General features: G+C 41.0%; 1 protein-coding gene across 9 annotated transcripts in view; it reads right to left on the bottom strand.

The window, feature by feature from the left end:
• The window catches only part of RyR (Ryanodine receptor), a 636,026-nt gene that overhangs the window by 9,759 nt on the left and 606,267 nt on the right, over positions 1-20,000 (bottom strand). For 5 of the 9 annotated variants that reach the window (XM_076213834.1, XM_076213833.1, XM_076213832.1 and 2 more), the window contains 8 exons: positions 18,294-18,407; positions 10,464-10,566; positions 8,226-8,984; positions 7,870-7,989; positions 3,544-3,735; positions 1,843-1,962; positions 1,282-1,412; positions 427-582 (listed from right to left, as the gene is read on the bottom strand). In XM_076213834.1, the coding sequence (XP_076069949.1) occupies positions 427-582; positions 1,282-1,412; positions 1,843-1,962; positions 3,544-3,735; positions 7,870-7,989; positions 8,226-8,984; positions 10,464-10,566; positions 18,294-18,407 (1,695 nt within the window). The remainder of the gene's footprint in view (positions 1-426; positions 583-1,281; positions 1,413-1,842; positions 1,963-3,543; positions 3,736-7,869; positions 7,990-8,225; positions 8,985-10,463; positions 10,567-18,293; positions 18,408-20,000) is intronic. The other 4 variants (XM_076213835.1, XM_076213839.1, XM_076213840.1 and 1 more) reach the window with 4 other exon arrangements.

Here is a 20,000-nt window from a genome sequence, read left to right as displayed (position 1 = left end):
TTTATCGATTTTACTTCACATTCATAAGTTAGCTAAAACCCCTGTCAGACAAACGCGACTCAAGTGAGTTCCTTTGAATAGAAACGACTTAGGTTACAATCTTTATTTTTGGAATCTCCAAATGTCAAATCACTTTTGCGCCATATATTGAGAAGTTGAATAACGGTGCTGAATTGTCCTTTAGGGAAGTCTACAATACTGTAACCGAAGTCGTCTTGCAGCTTTTTAAATTCACAACATTTGAAGAGAATCTTGAATATGTGACGAGGGCCAACGCACGGACAGATCCCTCTGACAAATAGTTCAGCAATAGAGTACTGCCGATGCCTGGGCTCCATTCAGTATCCACCTTGGCCTATATCAATAATTCAGGCCTTGTTATCATAAAACCCTTCCTCTATCATACTTCTATCACCAAATACTCACTATCCCATGAACCCGGTGGCCTCCTCTTCCTGGGCGAAGCTCATTGTAGTTTCCATGCCCAGTAAGTTGGAGATGGCGTCGAAGTCGTAGGTTTCACTGTACTTTTGGCGAACCTTCTTCTTGACGAACTTGTCCCAGTAGTTGGTCGGGAAAGATCTGAAATACGACACAGGTTGTGCTGGATCATCCAGATTTAGGTACGGGATGATACAAGTAATGAACTCTATGCGTATCGAAGTAAATACAAAAAAATCGTACATGATAGTCACGAAAATGCTTAATTTTGATTTTTACACAAGTTGATATACTAAGGAATTGACATTTTGTATGTTACAATTAGAGTATAAATTCAATCAACATTTCTTTTCTAACCCTAATTATACGAATTTCTACAGATCAGTAACTATGAGAGGGTCCAGGAAAACCCACTTGTGACATCAACGAGTTCCACAAACCCAGTCTAGACCTCTTAATCTCCATATCTTACATTTTCCCTTTTCTCGTCACGATACTTCCTTATTATTATTTCCGTCCTACTCCCTATCAATGGTTCATGTTTCCACTGTATACACCCCCCTTTCAATTTGCAAGAAGCCCCTTCAGGACCAACAGGTCTGTAGCTGTTTGCATCTCTTTTGTATTCCTTTGTATACATCTTACACGAAACTTCCTCATTGTCACTATTTTCGTCTTACTCTCTCAAGTCAATGGTTCGTAACTGTGTCCACTGCTTCCATCGCAAAACAGCCCCACCAGGTCCAACAGCTGATTGCATCTCCTTTGTATACCATTATTTTCGTCTTCCTTGGAAGAACTGCCCACCCCAACACATCCACCCTCCTTTAACTCATTTACTTGGCAGATATGACGAGTTTATCCCAGTGTGCCATGATGTCGTCGTCCTCTGGTTGTTCGGCGATGTAGACGCCATCGAACTCGAGTCGTCGGGCCACATCCTTCTCGCGCTTGAAGATCACCAGTGGGATCTGGAGGATGGCAAGGAAGTGGTCACACCAAAGGGCAGCAGTGACAGATTCTTTTTACATGGTCATTTGGCCATTCTTTTGCTTATCAAATTTTTATTGATTTACCTATCTGTTTATTAGAATTATTAATATTTTTAGGAAAATTACTAGCTACTAAACAAATGAATCGTGATAAAGATATGACCAGGAAGGGCACTGAATCTGACCGAATGCTTCAAGAGAACTTCAGTAAAACCATTAAAAAGAAGGTAATAATGCCTCTTCCCAGTTTTTAGTTTATCTAAAGCCCTTTCCAATACAAATATCAATGTATGAGGCTTAAAAAGAAAATACAGTTATGTAGCCTCTGGCCTTTCTTGGAATACAATGACCTCGATCTTCTAAGCTGGAGCTCAAGCTCACCACCACCATCATGATAGTAGGATCTCACCTTAAGATGGTAGTAGGCTACGAGCATGCAAAAGGCGACGATACTGTGAGTGACAGAGAAGAAGCGGATGATATGTTCCATATAGAAGTATTTTTCGTCCATATGGATCCATTCCTCAGCCTGCAAAAATAAAAGAAGTAATGGTTTGGATAAATGGAACACCCGTGTACCTGTCACGCGTGGGTAGCGATGGGTCTATTTCATGTATATATTTTTTTTTCTATTGTTAGTCAGTGTCCCGGCCGTCCTACCTTGCCCTCTATCCTCCCCTTCAACTCTCTCTTAATCAACCACTACCTTACCGAAATAGTCTGTTGAGAACCAGAAAAAAATAAGTAGGCTACTCCTCGGTATGAACGGGGTTATCCGTAGGTAGTTTGGTCTTTCATAACAATTAAATGCTTGAAATCCTTATCTTGAAATAATCTTGTTACTAATTTTCATCGCTTCATATTTTTCTTATCCTATTTGACATTTCTCTTAATCTAAATAAACTTACAGTGCACTCATTCCTACCATAACCCCTTTGAGACACGGGCACTTTAGGTCCTGTTCACACTAGGTGTTTGAGCCGCGTAGAAACCACGGCGGTGCCGCATAGTCAATTAAAAACTGCGCGGTTGTGTGTGAAGGCCTCCATTGATTTACACTGTAATTGAACCGCTGCGGTTCAAAACTTGGCGGTTGAAACGGCTAGTGTGAACAGGGTCTTAGAGGGGGTTTACACGGTCTAACGGTTCGTCGAACGCGGTTCGACAGACACGTGTTTAAAGTGATGTGTGAACGTGTGAACGGGGTATTTGGGGTTTAACCAACGTGTTCGACAACCAAATACCCCGTTCGCACGTTCACACATCACTTTAAACACGTGTCTGTCGAACCGCGTTCGACGAACCGTTAGACCGTGTAAACCCCCTCTTAGACTCCGTTCCTGCGGTAGCTTTACTTATCCCTTGAAAGGTGGAAACTATTCTTGTCCCCACGAAAATACAGATCTCCGTACTAATCTTCTCCATGCTATCTTAGGGTTCATTTTGCTCGGTGCGATTATCACTCAACGATGATCGTTCATGGTTCAATGATGATCTCCAAACGATTGTCTAGAGCACTAATTCTTTGTTTTTGAATGAGGCTGTTTTGCATCGAGCTGCAAAGTACGAGGATGATAATTTTGACTGAACCTACCAATGAGTTTACACAAATATGGTGCCAGGTATGATACATGTCATCCGTCATTGGCTGTGATAGGCTAATAATTAATCACACCGAGCAAAACGTACCATTACAACGAAATATTTTCATCAAGAGGAGATCAAGTTCATCCTCCCTTTGATATATAATGATTGGGCTCAACTTTTTCAACGTCAAACCACTACAAATAGACCGGTACCTTATTCTCTTACTGCAGCCCCATCTCAGGCGTTGTTTGGACAACACATATAAACTCTTTGGTGTTTTGAGTTTTCATCTATGTCAAGGATCTCACTAAATTCACATCTCTTCTCTCCTTTACAGTCACCATAGCGGTTTCAGATAAAACGAGCCATGCCTCCTTCCAACCCAGACTGATCACGATCGAGGGAAAGTCTGTGTCGGTAGCAAGGATGGTTGTGATTAGCCGGGAAATAAAGAAGGCGTGGCCTGTTTCGTCTGAAATCGCGGCGTTGGCTAAACAAACACATTCCTCTCGGGTGCACTCACATCTTCGTCCTCGTCCTCGTCGTCCTCGTCACCTCCAAGGGTAAAGTTTCCAGAGCCCATTTCCCCGCTGCCAACGTCGTCGCCTATGATGGCCACGTCGTCGCCTGATCCCAGAAGGTCTCCCGACCCGAAAACGCCAAACGAGTCCTCTTCTTCCTCCTCAGGCTCTGCTTCGCCGCCGATCGCTGAAGCCTGAAAGAGGAGTAGACAAATAACAAGGAAAAAAGGGAGGCGGTCTCAATCATAAAAGCTGCTTTGCTCTCTCTCTCTCTCTCTCTCTCTCTCTCTGTGTGTGTGTGTCTGTCTCTGTCTCTGCCTCCCTCTCTCTCTCTCTCTATGTGTCTTTGTCTGTGTGTGTGTGTGTGTGTGTGTGTGTGTGTGTGTGTGTGTGTGTGTGTGTGTGTGTGTGTGTGTGTGTGTGTGTGTGTGTGTGTGTGCGTGCGTGTGTGTGTGTGTGTGTGTGCGTGTGTGTGTGTGTGTGTCTTTGTCTCTGTGTGTCTTTGTCTCTGAGTGTCTCTGTCTGTCTGTCTGTCTGTCTCTCTCACCTCTCTCTTTCTCTCTCTCTCTCTCTCTATCTATCTATCTATCTATCTATCTATCTATCTCTTAATTATCTGTGCCTCCCTCCCTACTTCTGTGCCTCTCTCCCTGGTTCTGTACCTCTCTCCCTGCTTCTGTGTCTCTCTGTCTCTGTGTCTCTCTTTGTCTCTGTCTCTCTGTTTCAAGACAATACCGGTATGCCTTTATGCTTACCCATGAGTTTGTTATTTATTCGTTCTGTACTAGCATGCATACTTGTGTGCTTGTGGTTTAAACAGCACCCAACTTGTACATAGCGGTAGGCTTCAATGAACTCCCTTTGTGTGATCTGACCCTCAGTCAGGGAGGCTGATTTCAGGCCACCTGCAACGGCCATGCCTTCCAAGCTCCGAGAGACAATCATGAATATTGCCAAAACATAACACCAACTTAAATTTATGTATATGTAAATTATTATGGGTGCTCACACTCAGTTCCATATTGAACACAAATAAACATAAGGAATGTGTATATAAATAATGATTGTGAAAACATGTTGGTAACCGTCACACGTTTTCTTCGTTGCTGCCTAGGTGGCAAGCTCCAGCTTTCGCGCTCACCGCCCACCACTCATCGCCGGCCGGTCATGGCGGAGGAGGTTTTTCTCTCCTCTGCTGCTGACTGGTCCGGCACACACCTGACCTCTTTGTTGACGCTGACAAGCGGGCTCACATTTTAGACAAATACACACGTTTCTCTAGTCACGTAATTCTCTGTTTTCAGATTTGTGCTCGGAAGAAAAGTGACTCACTTAAATCTACACTCGCCCGCTTGCCCACCGCACTGCTCATCGGATCTACTCTTTAGACCAAGCTCCATTTATCGCCCGCTGACTTCTGTCAGCAATGCTCCAATTATCGCCCACTGACTAATGTCAGTACGCTCCAGTTATCGCCTGCTGACTTCTGTCAGTAATGCTCCACTTATCGCCCGCTGAGTTCTGTCAGTACGCTCCAGTTATCGCCCTCTGGCTTCTGTCAGCAACGCTCCAGTTATCGCCCGCTGCCTCGCTAGAGGACAACTCTTTTCTTCCTTTAGGGAACCGCCCACCGCTGACTCGTCAGCACGCCAAGCCCCGACAGGGACCATTCTTCTTCAACAGCACATGCGGGAAGTGAATCCTACTCACTTCTTGTAAGATATATACACACACCTCTCAAGAACATAACCACACCCCACGCGCAAACATCTTCACGTATTTTTTCTTCGACTAAAATTCGCTTCCTTTCTAAATTTCTCTCATACTGCATCTTCTCATTTCAGTTTACCTCCCACATTTTTTTTTTTTTTTCGTTTTTCAAACTTTCTCTAACACTACGCCTCCTACCATTTTCTCCGCTTTTGGTTGATCTAGATGCAGGCGTCGGTATCGCCGTCCAAGTTCCCTGTCCATTGTTGCAATCAAGATAGACTGCAAAAGAGTGACGTCACAAGGGACGTCACAGCACGTTACACGAGGTTAACGTTCGTTCCAGCTCCATGCACGCGAACGCACGCACACATTCTAGGAGTAATGTGGTATTGGCCACCAGCAAGAACCTGACCTTCCCACGATAATGAGGAAGACCGACCTCACAATCTAGGTCAACGCCCAACGGTCAGCTCCGCTGTCAACTTCTACAAGGTGACCGTTAAATACTACCATATGAACGACATCTCTTTGTATGTATTTTTCCTCTCTGTTCCATTTCATTTATGTCACGTTTTCCTATTGTTCTAGGTTAGGTACATTTATTGTAATTAGCTAGCAAAATATTGAGTGTATCACTCAATTAGTTTCACGCCAATTTTGGCCTCTTGTATATAAACGCTCTCTTTAAATTAATGAAGTGTCAACCGACACCAAACCCTTCTTCGCCACGGCTCAATACTCAGTGGACAGATTCATATTCTACTCAAACGAACTCACTTGAGTCACATATCTGTAATGGGGCCTTTAGTCACTATGATGAACAGGGAAAAATACTTTTTTTTTTTTTTAACAGCTATTTTTTCATTTTTTTTTTAATTTTTTTTTACCAGAGCCATTTTTTCAATTACCAGAGCCATGTTTCCTTCAAACTATTGGAAGGCTAACTCATTACTCATGTGCATGAAATATATATATATATATATATATATATATATATATATATATTTATATATATATATATAAATATATATATTAAACAAATCAGCCTTTAAGTTTGGGGGGGAGGGGGATGGGTGAAACTAATCGGCAGACACATAGCCTCTGTTTCCACTGGCAGTGGTTGGGGGTGGAAATGCACGATAAGCCTTGCAATACACCGTTAGAGTACCATCACTGCCCCGATCCACTTCAAGCCAATCTAGGTTCCACGAGCAGTAAATTCATGCTTTACTGGTTTTCGTTTTCCTTGGCCCTTGCCCGTAGAGTTTGAATTAGGCTTTGCTGGTCCAGAAGTGGTTCCTGCCGTCAAAACACTCTCCCTCGATTCTGAAAAGACTGAATCTGAGGGCAAACCATCTTCACTCATTTTCACTCCTTTCGCTAGAAATCGCTACATGATGTACGATCATCGAAAGTTTGGCATGGACGTGACGTACGAACGTAGACCTAGCTACCGTAAACCTAAGCTAGCTAACGAATATTTTTATTTATTTATTTTTTATTCGCCCTCCAAATATATAATTATCAAATGTTCATATTTATACTTAAATTTATTTACTTTCAATTACTAACCAAACATTTGATTCTATTTTGTTTTCTCATAAATACGCGAACGAGGTTATAAATGGGATTTCCCAGTTTCCCTCCGAGGCCTCGAGCGAGTTTGCATATGTATAGTGTACGTATGCATGCGGTGTTCTGGTATTGGGTATGGTGCATTGTATATGTAGTCAGCGCGTTGATTGGGCAGCTAGCTGCATGCAACCAATAAACTTCCCTGCATACAGGTACCATGCAATTCGCAACTGGCGACATTATGTAGCACGATAGTCGTGTAGAGTCTAGTCAACATGTACTATAGTATACGCTCTAGCAGCTATACCGCGTACACATACGTACGTACATCAACAAATTAAAGTTGATTGATGCGTTGCGTTTATGATATCGATTGATAATGCAATGATTGATCACGGGTAAGTTGTGTTTGCTCTGATCCTTTCATCAGTGGTGATGGGATTCAGGGATTGCCAAATGATGGATAATGCATGAAAAACGTTGAATCTTGCCGAGGGAGAATTTTTTTTTGGGGGGTGGGGGGGGATCGCTCCCGCTATTGGATTTGTGAGAGCGACATTGTAACTTTCCCGAGCGAAATCGCTCGTCGCTCCCGTGTATTTTTTTGCTGATGATGGACAAGTGGGGATATGAGAACAAATAGACTGGAAACACTCTCCTCCAGTGATCCATCCTTATTGCCCTTCACGGATCAACCCCTTCCTCACATCTCTATTTGCCTCCACTTCTGTCACCCTTTTGCCGGTGTCACACTATGCGGTGGAACCGGATGCGGCCAAATTATGGGCAAGTTCAACTAGCTTAATAAAATCACCTGATGGCAGACAGAACTTTATATATCGGCTGTCATCTCCCCTGGTAAAAATGTTATCATAATCTTTCGAGTCTAATGACTCATAATAAGTGAGACTTTGCGATAGCCAACAACAAGCCGCAACGGCGGCGCCGGACAGTGTGACACCGGCATTTCTCTACCCTTCCACACCATTTCTCCCAACCTCCTTTTCCTCCGTCTTCATTTTTATCTTCAACCCTGTTACCTTGTAGAAGAGAAGGATGAAGTTGATGCAGAAGGCCAAGACGAGAGCCACATACTTCAGGTTGTAGAAATTGCGAGCAAGGAAGCTGACGATGCGTTTCGTGTAGTCGCTGAGGTCCACCTGTAGACAGAGCGATCTTTAGTTTTTATGGTGATTGCTTAGATATTTGCCACCTAACCCTTGTTAGTCACACAAAGAAAGGGACACTCTGGTTAATTTCAAAACAACCACGTGCAAGGTTATTTGGATAAGTATGTATGTAGTTCAGGTATATTGACAAGCATTAAAAACGGACACAAATGAAGACCTCTGGCAGACTTCCAGTAGGGAGAGCTGCAAGAGGTGTACCGCCTTACCATGAGCTCAAATCTACTGTTCTCGCTGGCTCTCCGCTTCCCTGACTTGCCAGATCCCGAGTGTCCCAGAGATTTGCCTGTGGAGATGAGGGGCGGGACGGGCGTCGGGGCCTTTGACTGTGTGGGCGTGGGCGAAGGAGAGGGGTAGGGTGAGAACGAGGGAGTGGATGTTCCTGAAGGGGAGGTTGACGAAGGTAAACTAAGGGTAGGGAGATCGAGATGGGTGATGTGAGAGGAGGAGGGGGTGTCCATGGAAGCAGGAACATCGCCTACGTGTGTCGGGGTTGAGGTGGCTGTGGGTGGGGTGGGCGTCGACGTGTGTGTGGGCGTCGAGGTAGGGGTGGGTGAGTGTGACGAGGAGGGACTGTGCGTTATGATGCAAGGGTGCGTGGTCATGGCTTTGACCACTTGCGCTGGGAGTCTAAGGGGCTGCGAGGCAGCGACGGAGGGCGGGGAGTGTGACCTGCCGACACGGGGAGGAGGGGGGTCAGGGGGAGCAGGAGAGGGAGATGAGCCAGCAACAGTTCTGGAAGGCCTCGGGGGAATAGCAGGACCTACTTGAGAAGGAAAGGCCATCGGGCAGGGCACCGGGGGAGCGGTCGGGGAGGTCGGGGTCGGCGGGGACATGGTGAAGGTGGGTGGGGGAAAGGGGGGGAGAGGAGCATGGTGGCGTCTCCTCAGGTCTCGATAGGGTTCTCCTCGGCTGTCTTTGGGAGCGATCGGGATCTTCGGTCTCGTTGCTCGCGGCCTCATAGGCTCCTGTGGGCGTTGGTATGGGTGTGGGAGGGCAAGACGTGGATTGTTAGTGGTTAGTAATACACTAATTTAAATCTACATATGCAGGCATAAACACATAACAACATACACTAAAACACACGCACGCACGCACACACGCACACACACACACACACACACACACACACACACACACACACACACACACACACACACACACACACACACACACACACACACACACATATATATATATATATATATATATATATACACATATATGTATGTATGTATACACTTAATAACACATACACGCGCAAGCATGCACGCACGCACACACACACACACACACACACACACACACACACACACACACACACACACACACACACACACACACACACACACACACACACACACACACACACACGCTGCGCTATGGGTTGTTACTCCAACTCTCGTGGGTTGGGAGTTGGGTGTGTGTGTGCGTGTAAGGTCACAGTATTACCCATGGATCGGTCATACGAGTCCAACACGTGACCCAAGACCATGGTGAATCACAATTCGAATCACACACACACACACACACACACACACACACACACACACACACACACACACACACACACACACACACACACACACACACACACACACACACACACACACACACACACACACACACACACACTGGACTGCCAAGTACGGTGGTGTTCGCAGTACCTGGTTCGAATCCTGCCCAGGGCCGAAATTATTTCGGTATCGCTGCGCCTCGGGTCGTTACTCTGACTCTCGTGGGCGGAGGGTTGGGTGTGTGCATTACCCATAGATCGGTCATACGAGCTCTGAGCTCTCTTCCGGAGGGAAATAGCTGTCGATCACGAGTCCAACACGTGATCCAAAAAAGACCAAGGTGAAAAGACCAAGGTGAATACACACACACATACGCACGCACGCACGCACGCACGCACGCACAAAAGTACTACACACTGGTTAGCAATGGTTCGGTCTATACGTCATCGTCAGGATTTATTAGTGACTCTCCACACAAACATCTTATCTACGAAGAGACAAGTCTAAAGTCTCTTTCCATTAGGCGACACTACTGAAGAATGGGTTAGAAAAAGAAAATAATAAGCTGGGATCCTACTGAAGGAAAATTTCCCCCCTTCTGCCATGTGATTCCAATCGAGATTTCAATCATGGGGCCCGGGAAGGGGGCAGGGGTTGAGCCCAAGCCTGGGCAGCCCTTCCTTGCCATGTACCAGGTATCTTCTCTTTTATTCAGACCGCCGGCAGGCTATTTCATCCACATAGGTGACTCACGCCCCCCCCCCTTGTCTAATAACAAAGAAAACACAAAGAAAGCAGTGCATAGTTTCTGCCCTACTAGGTCCCTCAAACAGGACACTAAGTAGGACACCGGTTCCATACCTACCGGGATAAATGTAACGGGTCTCCTGTCGCAAGACCTGCCTGGATGAGGCGTCGCATGCTACTCACCTGGGCGACCGGGGGAGGTTCTCCAGCTGCTGCAGATGGGGGAGCTTCGGCTTGCTCCATGGCCGCCTCCTGCTGCTCCTCCACTTCCGCCCTCTCCTTCGCCCTAAAGGAGGCAGTTCGAACTTAGTTTTTCGACACATTGGAGTAAAAGAGTAAGGATATGGAAGAGAGCAGTGTGGCTGGTAAAACAAAGTGAATCTATATACATGTGGTCAAGGGGTTCGAGTTTTAGCTTTTCGACACATTGGAGTAAAAGAGTAAGGACAGGGAAGAGAGCAGTATGGCTGGTCAAACAAAGTGAATCTATGTACATGTGGTCAAGGGGCTGGATGAGGTCAGCATTCATGAATACATAATGTTTATATATATATATATATATATATATATATATATATATATATATATATATATGTGTGTGTGTGTGTGTGTGTGTGTGTGTGTGTGTGTGTGTGTGTGTGTGTGTGTGTGTGTGTGTGTGTGTGTGCGTGTGTATGTGTGTGTGTGTGTGTGTGTGTGTGTGTGTGTGTGTGTGTGTGTGTGTGTGTGTGTGTGTGTGTGTGTGTGTGTGTGTGTGTGTGTGTTTGGAATATGAAAAGTTACAAGGTAATTCATAATCACTCCTCTGAGATGAAAATTTTTCTATGGAGCCATGTGAATACGATGCTGTAAAAAAAGAATAAAACAAAATAAGATCAAATGAAATAGAACACATTAATAGATATACAAATAAAAAGTATGTTGTATACACGCACACACATTATTTATGTATATATGTATACATATATATATATTTTTGGAAATAGACTCATCCACTGGGCGGCTTACGTCTTATAAGACAAAGACGTAAGCCGCCTAGGCAAGGGTTCGAATCCCAGTGGATGAGTCTATTTCCAAAAATTGTCAAATGATAAAAACATATATATATATGCATGTGTATATATATATATATATATATATATATATATATATATACATATATATATATATATATATATATATATAAAGTATTTAAGACAAATGAGAAAGTATTAGGTGGGGAAGGGTAAACGAAGATGGGTTGGGAATGAATCTATTATCCTAACGTTGCGACCGTGGTCTTTTTCAAAGTATTAGCTGCATTACATTTGAATCCCAACCAGGGCCCTCGCATATGCCCTGGGGCGGCACATTTAGGGGGCGGCAAGGCTGACAAAATAATTATAAGATCAAAGGAGCCCTGAATATTTTACCGTAATGTACGAATTTTGCGTTAGAATCAACAGGATATGAAATATTTTTTCCTTATCCTTTCTGCAATAGGGGCATTGAATACAGTTTTTAAAGTCCGTTTAGTTATTTCGCAAGCCAATAGCTAGAACAGGTTGTAAGGGATGGTGGAGATGGGAAGCGGTAATGGGGGGGGGGGAGGCGTCACTGAGAACTTTGCCCTGGGACGGCACTTTGACACGTGTTTAAAGTGATGTGTGAACGGGGTATTTGGTTGTCGAACACGTTGGTTAAACCCCAAATACCCCATTCACACGTTCACACATCACTTTAAAAACGTGTCTGTCGAACCCCCTCTTAGGCATGTAAAGGCTCTGATCCCAACTTTATATTCGTAGCGAGAGGGAAACCGTCAAGCTATGAGTAGTTAGTTTTATCAGATTCTCTGTTTGGCTAACGATTTGTTAGGACAATTGCTGCCTTTGAAAGGTAGGTGAATGCATCTTTGTCTTTGTTGCTTTCGCTGGTGATAATATGCACAGCTTCAGCCGTCTTTCTCATTTTCAAGTCCCGCGCGTAGTATTTCTATTTGGCTATAGTCTAGATGACGAACCAAGGAGTTAGATGTCCTATGCATCCTTAGATCGCTTTTATGTTCTCTCAAGCGTGTTTTTTTTTTTTTTTTTTTTTTTTTACTGCCAAAAAGAACCAATGTAGAGAATAAGGTAAGAAGATTCAACGTTGTGAATAATGACATCCAATTCACGGTTGAGCTAGAAAAAGAATGTAAGTTACCCTTTTTAGATACATTGATACACAGAGGTACTGAACAGGTAAAATTTTCAGTGTACAGAAAATCCACCGATAGGGACGATTTTATTCACAATTTTCAGCACACAGCAGACGAGCTAAAACTGGTGTCCTAATCAGTTTCTTTCTCAGAGCTTTTTGTTTTTGCAGCAAAAGACTCATAGAAGACGAACTAGCATACATCATGAATATTTTTAAGAAGCTGAAGTATCCCGGAGGCTTGATCGCCAGAACATCGAAGAAAGCCAGAAAGATTCAGGAATGATCAAATGTCCAAGCACCGGGAGAAGATAAGTCGCAATTCAAGACTGTCCTCAATTATATGAACACCGGAGCTATTGATAATTATTTAGTGAGAGGTGGAATATATAGCAAAATATTTTTCAATAAAATATGAAGAATCTTTCAATATATATATATATATATATATATATATATATATATATATATATATATATATATATATATATATATATATATATATATACAGCCACTATCCGAGTTACGACCTAGATAGGTTCCGACCAACCAGTCGTAAGTCGGATTGGTCGTAAGTCGGATCCTATTCAAAATGGCCGACACGAGGGTTCTACTCTAGGATACATGATATCAATCTGTTGCGTTTTTAAGTAATTTTTTCTATTGAATACCATTAAATACAAGCTGTTTACTGTTTATTTATCAATGCTTTTTAGTTTCATTTTTATCATTTTTTCTATTTTTCTTTAATGTTTAATACTGTACTGTATTTCAGTATATATACGTATGCAGGTACTGTATGTATATACTGTACTATACCTGTATATACACACACACACACGTATTAAATATAACCCTGCTTACCATTTTTAAGTTTTTTAATTGTAGTTTCCTTTTAATAATTTTTTTCTTAATTCTTCAATTATTGTATGTACTCTAAATATATGTGAATTTTAAGATCTATTTTTCTCGTCCATTTCAATCCATTCTAAGTGTGAGATATAGGTACAGCAACGACTGCAACAGCACTGTAGGAGAGAAGCCAAACGCAGAGTATGGGATCCAATGTATTTAACGTTGCGCCCAGCAGGGCTTCTCCCGAAATAACATAGTGGACTTTTTTAAGGCTATCGACCAATAAGGTGGTCATTAAGCCTGGTGAGAAGTTGTTCAGTCTCTACTTCTTTTTTTTTTTCTTCTTTTTTTAACACCAGTTTCATGTTCGTTTCTCCCCGCAAGCTCAGGTTATATAAGGAGTCAAATGTTTGTCCACTATGTTATTTCTGAAGAAACCCTGGTGGGCGAAACGTTAAATACATTGGATCCCGTACTCTGCGTTTGGCTTCTCTCCTACAGTTGTATACAGTATTGTTTTCAGTTGCTTAGTTGTTAATATGATATGGTAAGTTAAAGAAAGAAAATACTTATTATAGTGTATTCGTATTAGTAAACTCATAATAGGCATCAGCTAGACGTGGTCAAAAGCACGTAAATATCCTTCATCCATAATTTATCAAACTCTTCCACAAATGCCTTAGCTGCAGGCGCATCACTGCTAGCAGCCTCACCTTTCGACAACACGTGGTGAACCTGGTAACGCTCTCAAAAGCAACGAAACCACCCAGCACTCACTATGAACTCATGTGAAGCGTATTCTTCACCTGCACGTTCTTTCAACATGTGAAATTAACTTGTAGCCTTACTTTGCACTGCTTGCAACGTCACTCTCACATTTCTTAGCTATTATCTTCCAACCACGTGTATAGCAACTTTTCCATCTCTGCCATAACTGCCGTACGCGATGCCGGTTGCCACAACTATCTTACGCTCTGTGCTGCCAGACATGTACAGTAAACTCATAATAGGCATCTACTAGATGTGGTCATAAGTACGGGTGGTCGTAACTCGCGTACGTTGTAACTCGGATAGTGACTGTATATACATATATATATATATACTAATCATCATAACCCCAGTGTCATTTACCGTATTCATTACAGCGGTTGTCCTTCATCATTCTTCGGGGAGTCAGGCCGAGGGATTAAAAATCTCCTGAAAGAACATAAAAACGACCTAAGGACGCATTGGACATCTGACTTCTTGGTTCGTCACCTAGATCAGTGGGGGCACCTACCTGACTGGAGCCAAATAGAAATAATACACGAGAGACTTGAAAAGAAGCTGAGAAAGACTAGTAATTGGTTGAATGGAGGAAAACAGAGAGTTGTTTTAAATGGAAAAACTTCTGGATGGAAAAGTGTTGCAAGTGGAGTTCCTCAGGGTTCCGTTCTTGGGCCACTTCTATTCATAGTATATATAAATGATATAGACCATGGACTAAAATCTTCTGTTTCCAAATTTGCTGATGATACAAAACTGTGCGGAGTGGCAAATGATCACTCAAACCAATTAGATATTCAAGAAGATTTAGATAAATTACAGCAATGGTCTGAAAAGTGGCTAATGAAATTTAACACAAGTAAATGCAAGGTAATGCACATAGGTAAAAATAACAGTAAGTACGATTACAAGTTATTTGGAAATTCGTTAACAAAAGTGGATAGTGAAAAAGATCTCGGCGTAATTATCAGTAACGACCTCAAATCATCCAAGCAGTGTATTTCAGCCTCTGAGAGAGCAAATAAGATTCTGGAACTGATTGCGCGATCTTTTGATTTCAAAAGTCCATCACTCATTAACAAGCTATATAAATCGTTAGTTCGTCCACATTTGGAATATGCTGTTTCCGTATGGTCACCGAATCTCATTAAAGACATTGACAGACTGGAAAAAGTACAACGGCGAGCCACAAAACTGATTCCGAATATCAAAAATAAATCATACGAAAATCGACTAAAACACATGAATCTGTTTTCCCTAAAAAAGCGTAGACTCAGAGGTGACTTGATACAGGTTTTTAAGATTTTAAAGGGAATTGACAACATCAAAAGTGACAAAATTTTCACATTGAATGAGAATCAGACAAGAAACAATGGTCTCAAACTGTCCGGAAATAGATTCAACTTGGAAGTAGGTAGAAACAACTTTGCCAACCGTGTAGTTAATGAATGGAATAAACTTCCTGCACAGGTAGTGCAATGTAGTTCAGTTCGAAGCTTTAAGAATCATTTAGATAAATACCTAAGTAAGATGCTGTAATGATTATAATTTATCTTATATTATTTGTTTTTGTTTTGTTATCATTTGTCTGTCTGATTTTCATTTATTATTAGTTATGTGTCAATATATTATTATTTACTATTTACCTGTTTGTTTATTATTTTAACTATACCTATGCATTTATTTATGTATTTTATTTTTCATTTACATTAATATATTTTTTATTTATTATTATTATTATTATTATTTTTTTTTTTTTTTTTTCTGCATCCGACCTAGATATGGATCAAAAGGTCTCCTGTCGGCATGCTCCGCCTTTGTAATCCTTTTGTAAGACGGCTGAAGTTGGTCATATTATCACCAACGAAAGCAACATCGACAGAGGTGGATTTACCTGTCTTTCGAAGGCAGCAAGTGTCCTAATGATTAAATTGTTACCCAAAGGGAGAACCTAATGCAATTAATTCCTTATAGCTTGACAGGTTCACTCTTGCTACGAGTATAAAATTGCGATCCATGTGCAATGTAGTCAGTCCTCTGAAGAAGACCATAGTGGTCGCAATGTTAGGATAAATCTATTCACAACCCATCTTCATTTACCATTCCCCACCTAATATTCTCTTATATATGTATATATATACATATACATATGTATATATATGTATATATATATACATATATATATATATATATAAATGTATATGTATACATATATATATATGTATATACTATATATATATATATATATATATATATATATATATATCACACATTCACTATTCACAACCCATCTTCGTTTACCCTTCTCCACCTAATATTCTCACTAACATACACTATTTTTATTATCATCAAGTTTCAGTAACTGAATTACTTACGTGAATAGCTCTGAAATAAAAAGACAGGGCAATGTTTTCCACATAAGAATACGTCTGTATATGTTTTAATTATTTCTATTTATCTATTTTTCACAAACTATCTAGGTCATGTTTTACTAGCTACAAGAAATATCACATTCTGAAAATAAATCTCAAACGCATTTCTACTTAATCTACTGAAACACTCAATTAGGTAACGCTATATCGATCTTGAGACGACATGTTAAGCAAAGAGAATTTCCGACACACAAACTCAATGTATCATCTTTGTGAAATGAAGAAAGTGTCACGCACACGCATGAACGCACACACACTACATCTCCGACGATGCCCCAAAGTCAAACCACTAACACAATCACTTATGGGGCTACAGCAACCAGAATATATCACAAATCACGGCAACGACCAAGAAAAAACGCTAAACAATAACACAAACGAAAAAAGTGCTAGAAAAAGCCCTTCAGAACAGTAACACATTTTACAGAGTTTGGTCTGGTTAAGGGCAGGAGATCATTTTTATACAGCTGGAGCATCGAATCTAGCCTGTCTCAATCCTGGACAGAAAAAAAATCGAGAAAGCCTCTTACTGTGCCGAGGTAGTTTATGACTATGGTAACGTTTAGAGCAGTGATATTCTTTCCAAAATAATGATCACGTGCATGGTATAAACTCTGAGAAGTGATCTTTCGTTATTGACTTTCAAGACAGCATATGCTATATGCATCAAAATAACAGAGGAAAATGAAGTGTTAAAGCAAACGCAAACGAAGAAGTTCTACTCCGCGACGGCCTCTAAAGGAAAACTGGGCCAGTTACTGTCCCTACCGCCAAATAACAGTACTATAACGGTGCAACCAGTTTGTGGAAGTAGTACTTCCAGTAATGGAATTGTACAATGAAATTGGACGAAGAAACTTATCCACTTATTACAGTACTTCGCAACCGGGAGGAAGAAATAAGTCACATTAGGTATAGTTTCCTGATGACCAACTCATCTTACGATTCAGGAGATTCTAAGTTTGAATTTTTTGTACACTATCACAAATGCGATCCCTCTCATATAGCTAATTGCATAAACATGTCTTTCAATACTGAATATATCATATTTCTTTCTATAAATACAAGTAAGTTAGCATGTCGACTGATTTTCTTTTTATGGATGGATTACATTTAATATAATAGAATCTGTAGGTTGTTTATGCCCAATCAAATTCAGGAGGAACGCTTGTACCTTTAATAGAATACATCAAGTTATAGGTATCTGCCTTATGTGACTGTTATCGTCTTATTTCATCTCGTGAAACAAATCTATTTGCCATAAACACCTCAGCATACCGGCTGGGACAGCGCAAATCGGTCTTTCTTGCATTCTTTTTCCTCCTGTGGTTCAATTCTTCATTTTTTGGCAAGATCGACGCAAATTCTACAAGAGATCTCAGGGGAATGTGTGTGTTGGGGGGGGAGTCAGTCCATTCTACCGATAAAAGCAAATTCTATCTCACAGGTCATCCCTTAGACGTACATTTATCACGGTTCTTAATCTTGCTTCCCGCAGAAAAAATATATATTCTCTTGCCTACCGTCACTTCTTCAGAATCACATCTCCTCGGCCCTTACTCCCTAAGCCGACCCTTGTCACTCTCCAACTAATACTTTTCCTCCTCCAACTCCATTCCTTCCTTTTAAACCTCTTTTATCAATTTTCCAACATTCAACACCATGATTATAAAGATCATCGAATCCCTTATCATTGGGGGACTTCCTCAGGTACCATGCCTTTCCCTCCTGCCCTCACGTCTGGTCACCTCTACCGTGTTAGAGAACCAAGCCTTAGACTTACTTTTCCTTCGCCATGATCTGTTCGGGAGTGAGCTCCTCCTCGGGTATACCAATTTCGTGGTCAGCCTCGGCACCGCCCTCCTTGACCGCGTGCTTGGCCTCCGGGGGTCTTCTTCTGAGGGTAAGGTCAAGTCCAGGTCATTCAGACAGAAGGTCACAAAGTTTCTTGAGAAAGTAAAGGAGTCGAGTTCAGGTCGCAAGGTATTGTGTGCTATGTGTGGAACACCAGCCGGCCACCTCCATCCGCCCCTGTGTAGTCAGACTCTCTATATCTTTGGTGCACATTTACTGTCCACCTGGCTATAAATTCATCAGTCCACCTCATGAATTTACAGACATTTGTGTGTGCCTGCGTGTGTGTGCTTGTGTGTGTGTATACATGCGTGTACGTGTGTGTATGTATATGTGTGATGGTGTGCGTGTATGTATGCTTGTTCGTGTGTGCGTGAGCGTACGTGCATGCACGTGTGTTCGTGCGTGTGTGTGTGTGTGTTCGTATGTGTGCGTGTGATTCACCATTGTCTTGGATCCCGTATTGGACTCGTGATCGACAGCTACTTCTCTCCCGGAAAAGAGCTCAGAGCTCATATATGACCGATCTCTGGGTAATGCTGTGACCTTACACGCACACACAGAAATCCCCACCCACGAGGGTTGGAGTAACGACTCGCAGCGAAGCGATACTAAAATTATGACAGGCCTGGGAGGGATTCGAACCAGGACCACCGTAGGGGCGGCCGGGAACTCTACCACTGCGCCACGAGTCGTGTATGTGCGTGTGTTCTATTATCATTACTATAATAATAATAATGATAATAATAATAATAATAATAATAATAATAATAATAATAATAATAATAATAATAATAATAATAATAATAATAATAATAATAATAATAATAATAATAATGATAATGATAACAATGATAATAGTAATAATAATAATGATCATGATAATAATAATAATGATAATAATAATAATAATAATAATAATAATAATAATAATAATAATAATAATAATAATAATAATAATAATAATAGTAATAATAATAATAATAATAATAATAATAATAATAATAATAATAATAATAATAATAATAATAATAATAATAATAATAATAATAATAATAATAATAATAATAATAATAATAATAATAATAATAATGATCATGATAATAATAATGATAATAATAATAATAATAATAATAATAATAATAATAATAATAATAATAATAATAATAATAATAATAATAATAATAATAATAATAATAATAATAATAATAATAATAATAATAATAATAATAATAATAATAATAATAATAATAATAATGATAATAATAATGATAAACGGTTCATTGAAAATGTGGCAGCCGAAGGCTTGTGTGTATCCGGGGCTACAGACTAAATCCCACAGGGTAAGATCCCTCACATGGAGGACAAACTCCCATATGTAATTTATCATTCATGTACTACAAAAGAACCAAATATGCCAAACATTGATTTCTTTACTAAATAGATTGAAGATATGACACTACCATTCGTAACCCCCCTCCCCCTAGTATATCCTTACCACTATCCCGAATGCCGAAAGAATCCCCTCATCATCATTCATTAGCGAAGTAGGCCTCAAATTCCCTGCCTCCTGAGCCACAACACAAAACTCTAATAGATACCCCTTAAAGCGCGTAGTGGCAATAGTTTCCTTGTA

This window comes from Oratosquilla oratoria, chromosome 32, assembly GCF_046742065.1.
Source record: "Oratosquilla oratoria isolate Oo_2021 chromosome 32, ASM4674206v1, whole genome shotgun sequence".
In the NCBI taxonomy this organism is placed as follows: domain Eukaryota; kingdom Metazoa; phylum Arthropoda; class Malacostraca; order Stomatopoda; family Squillidae; genus Oratosquilla; species Oratosquilla oratoria.
This window is presented reverse-complemented; position numbering and strand designations above follow the sequence as displayed.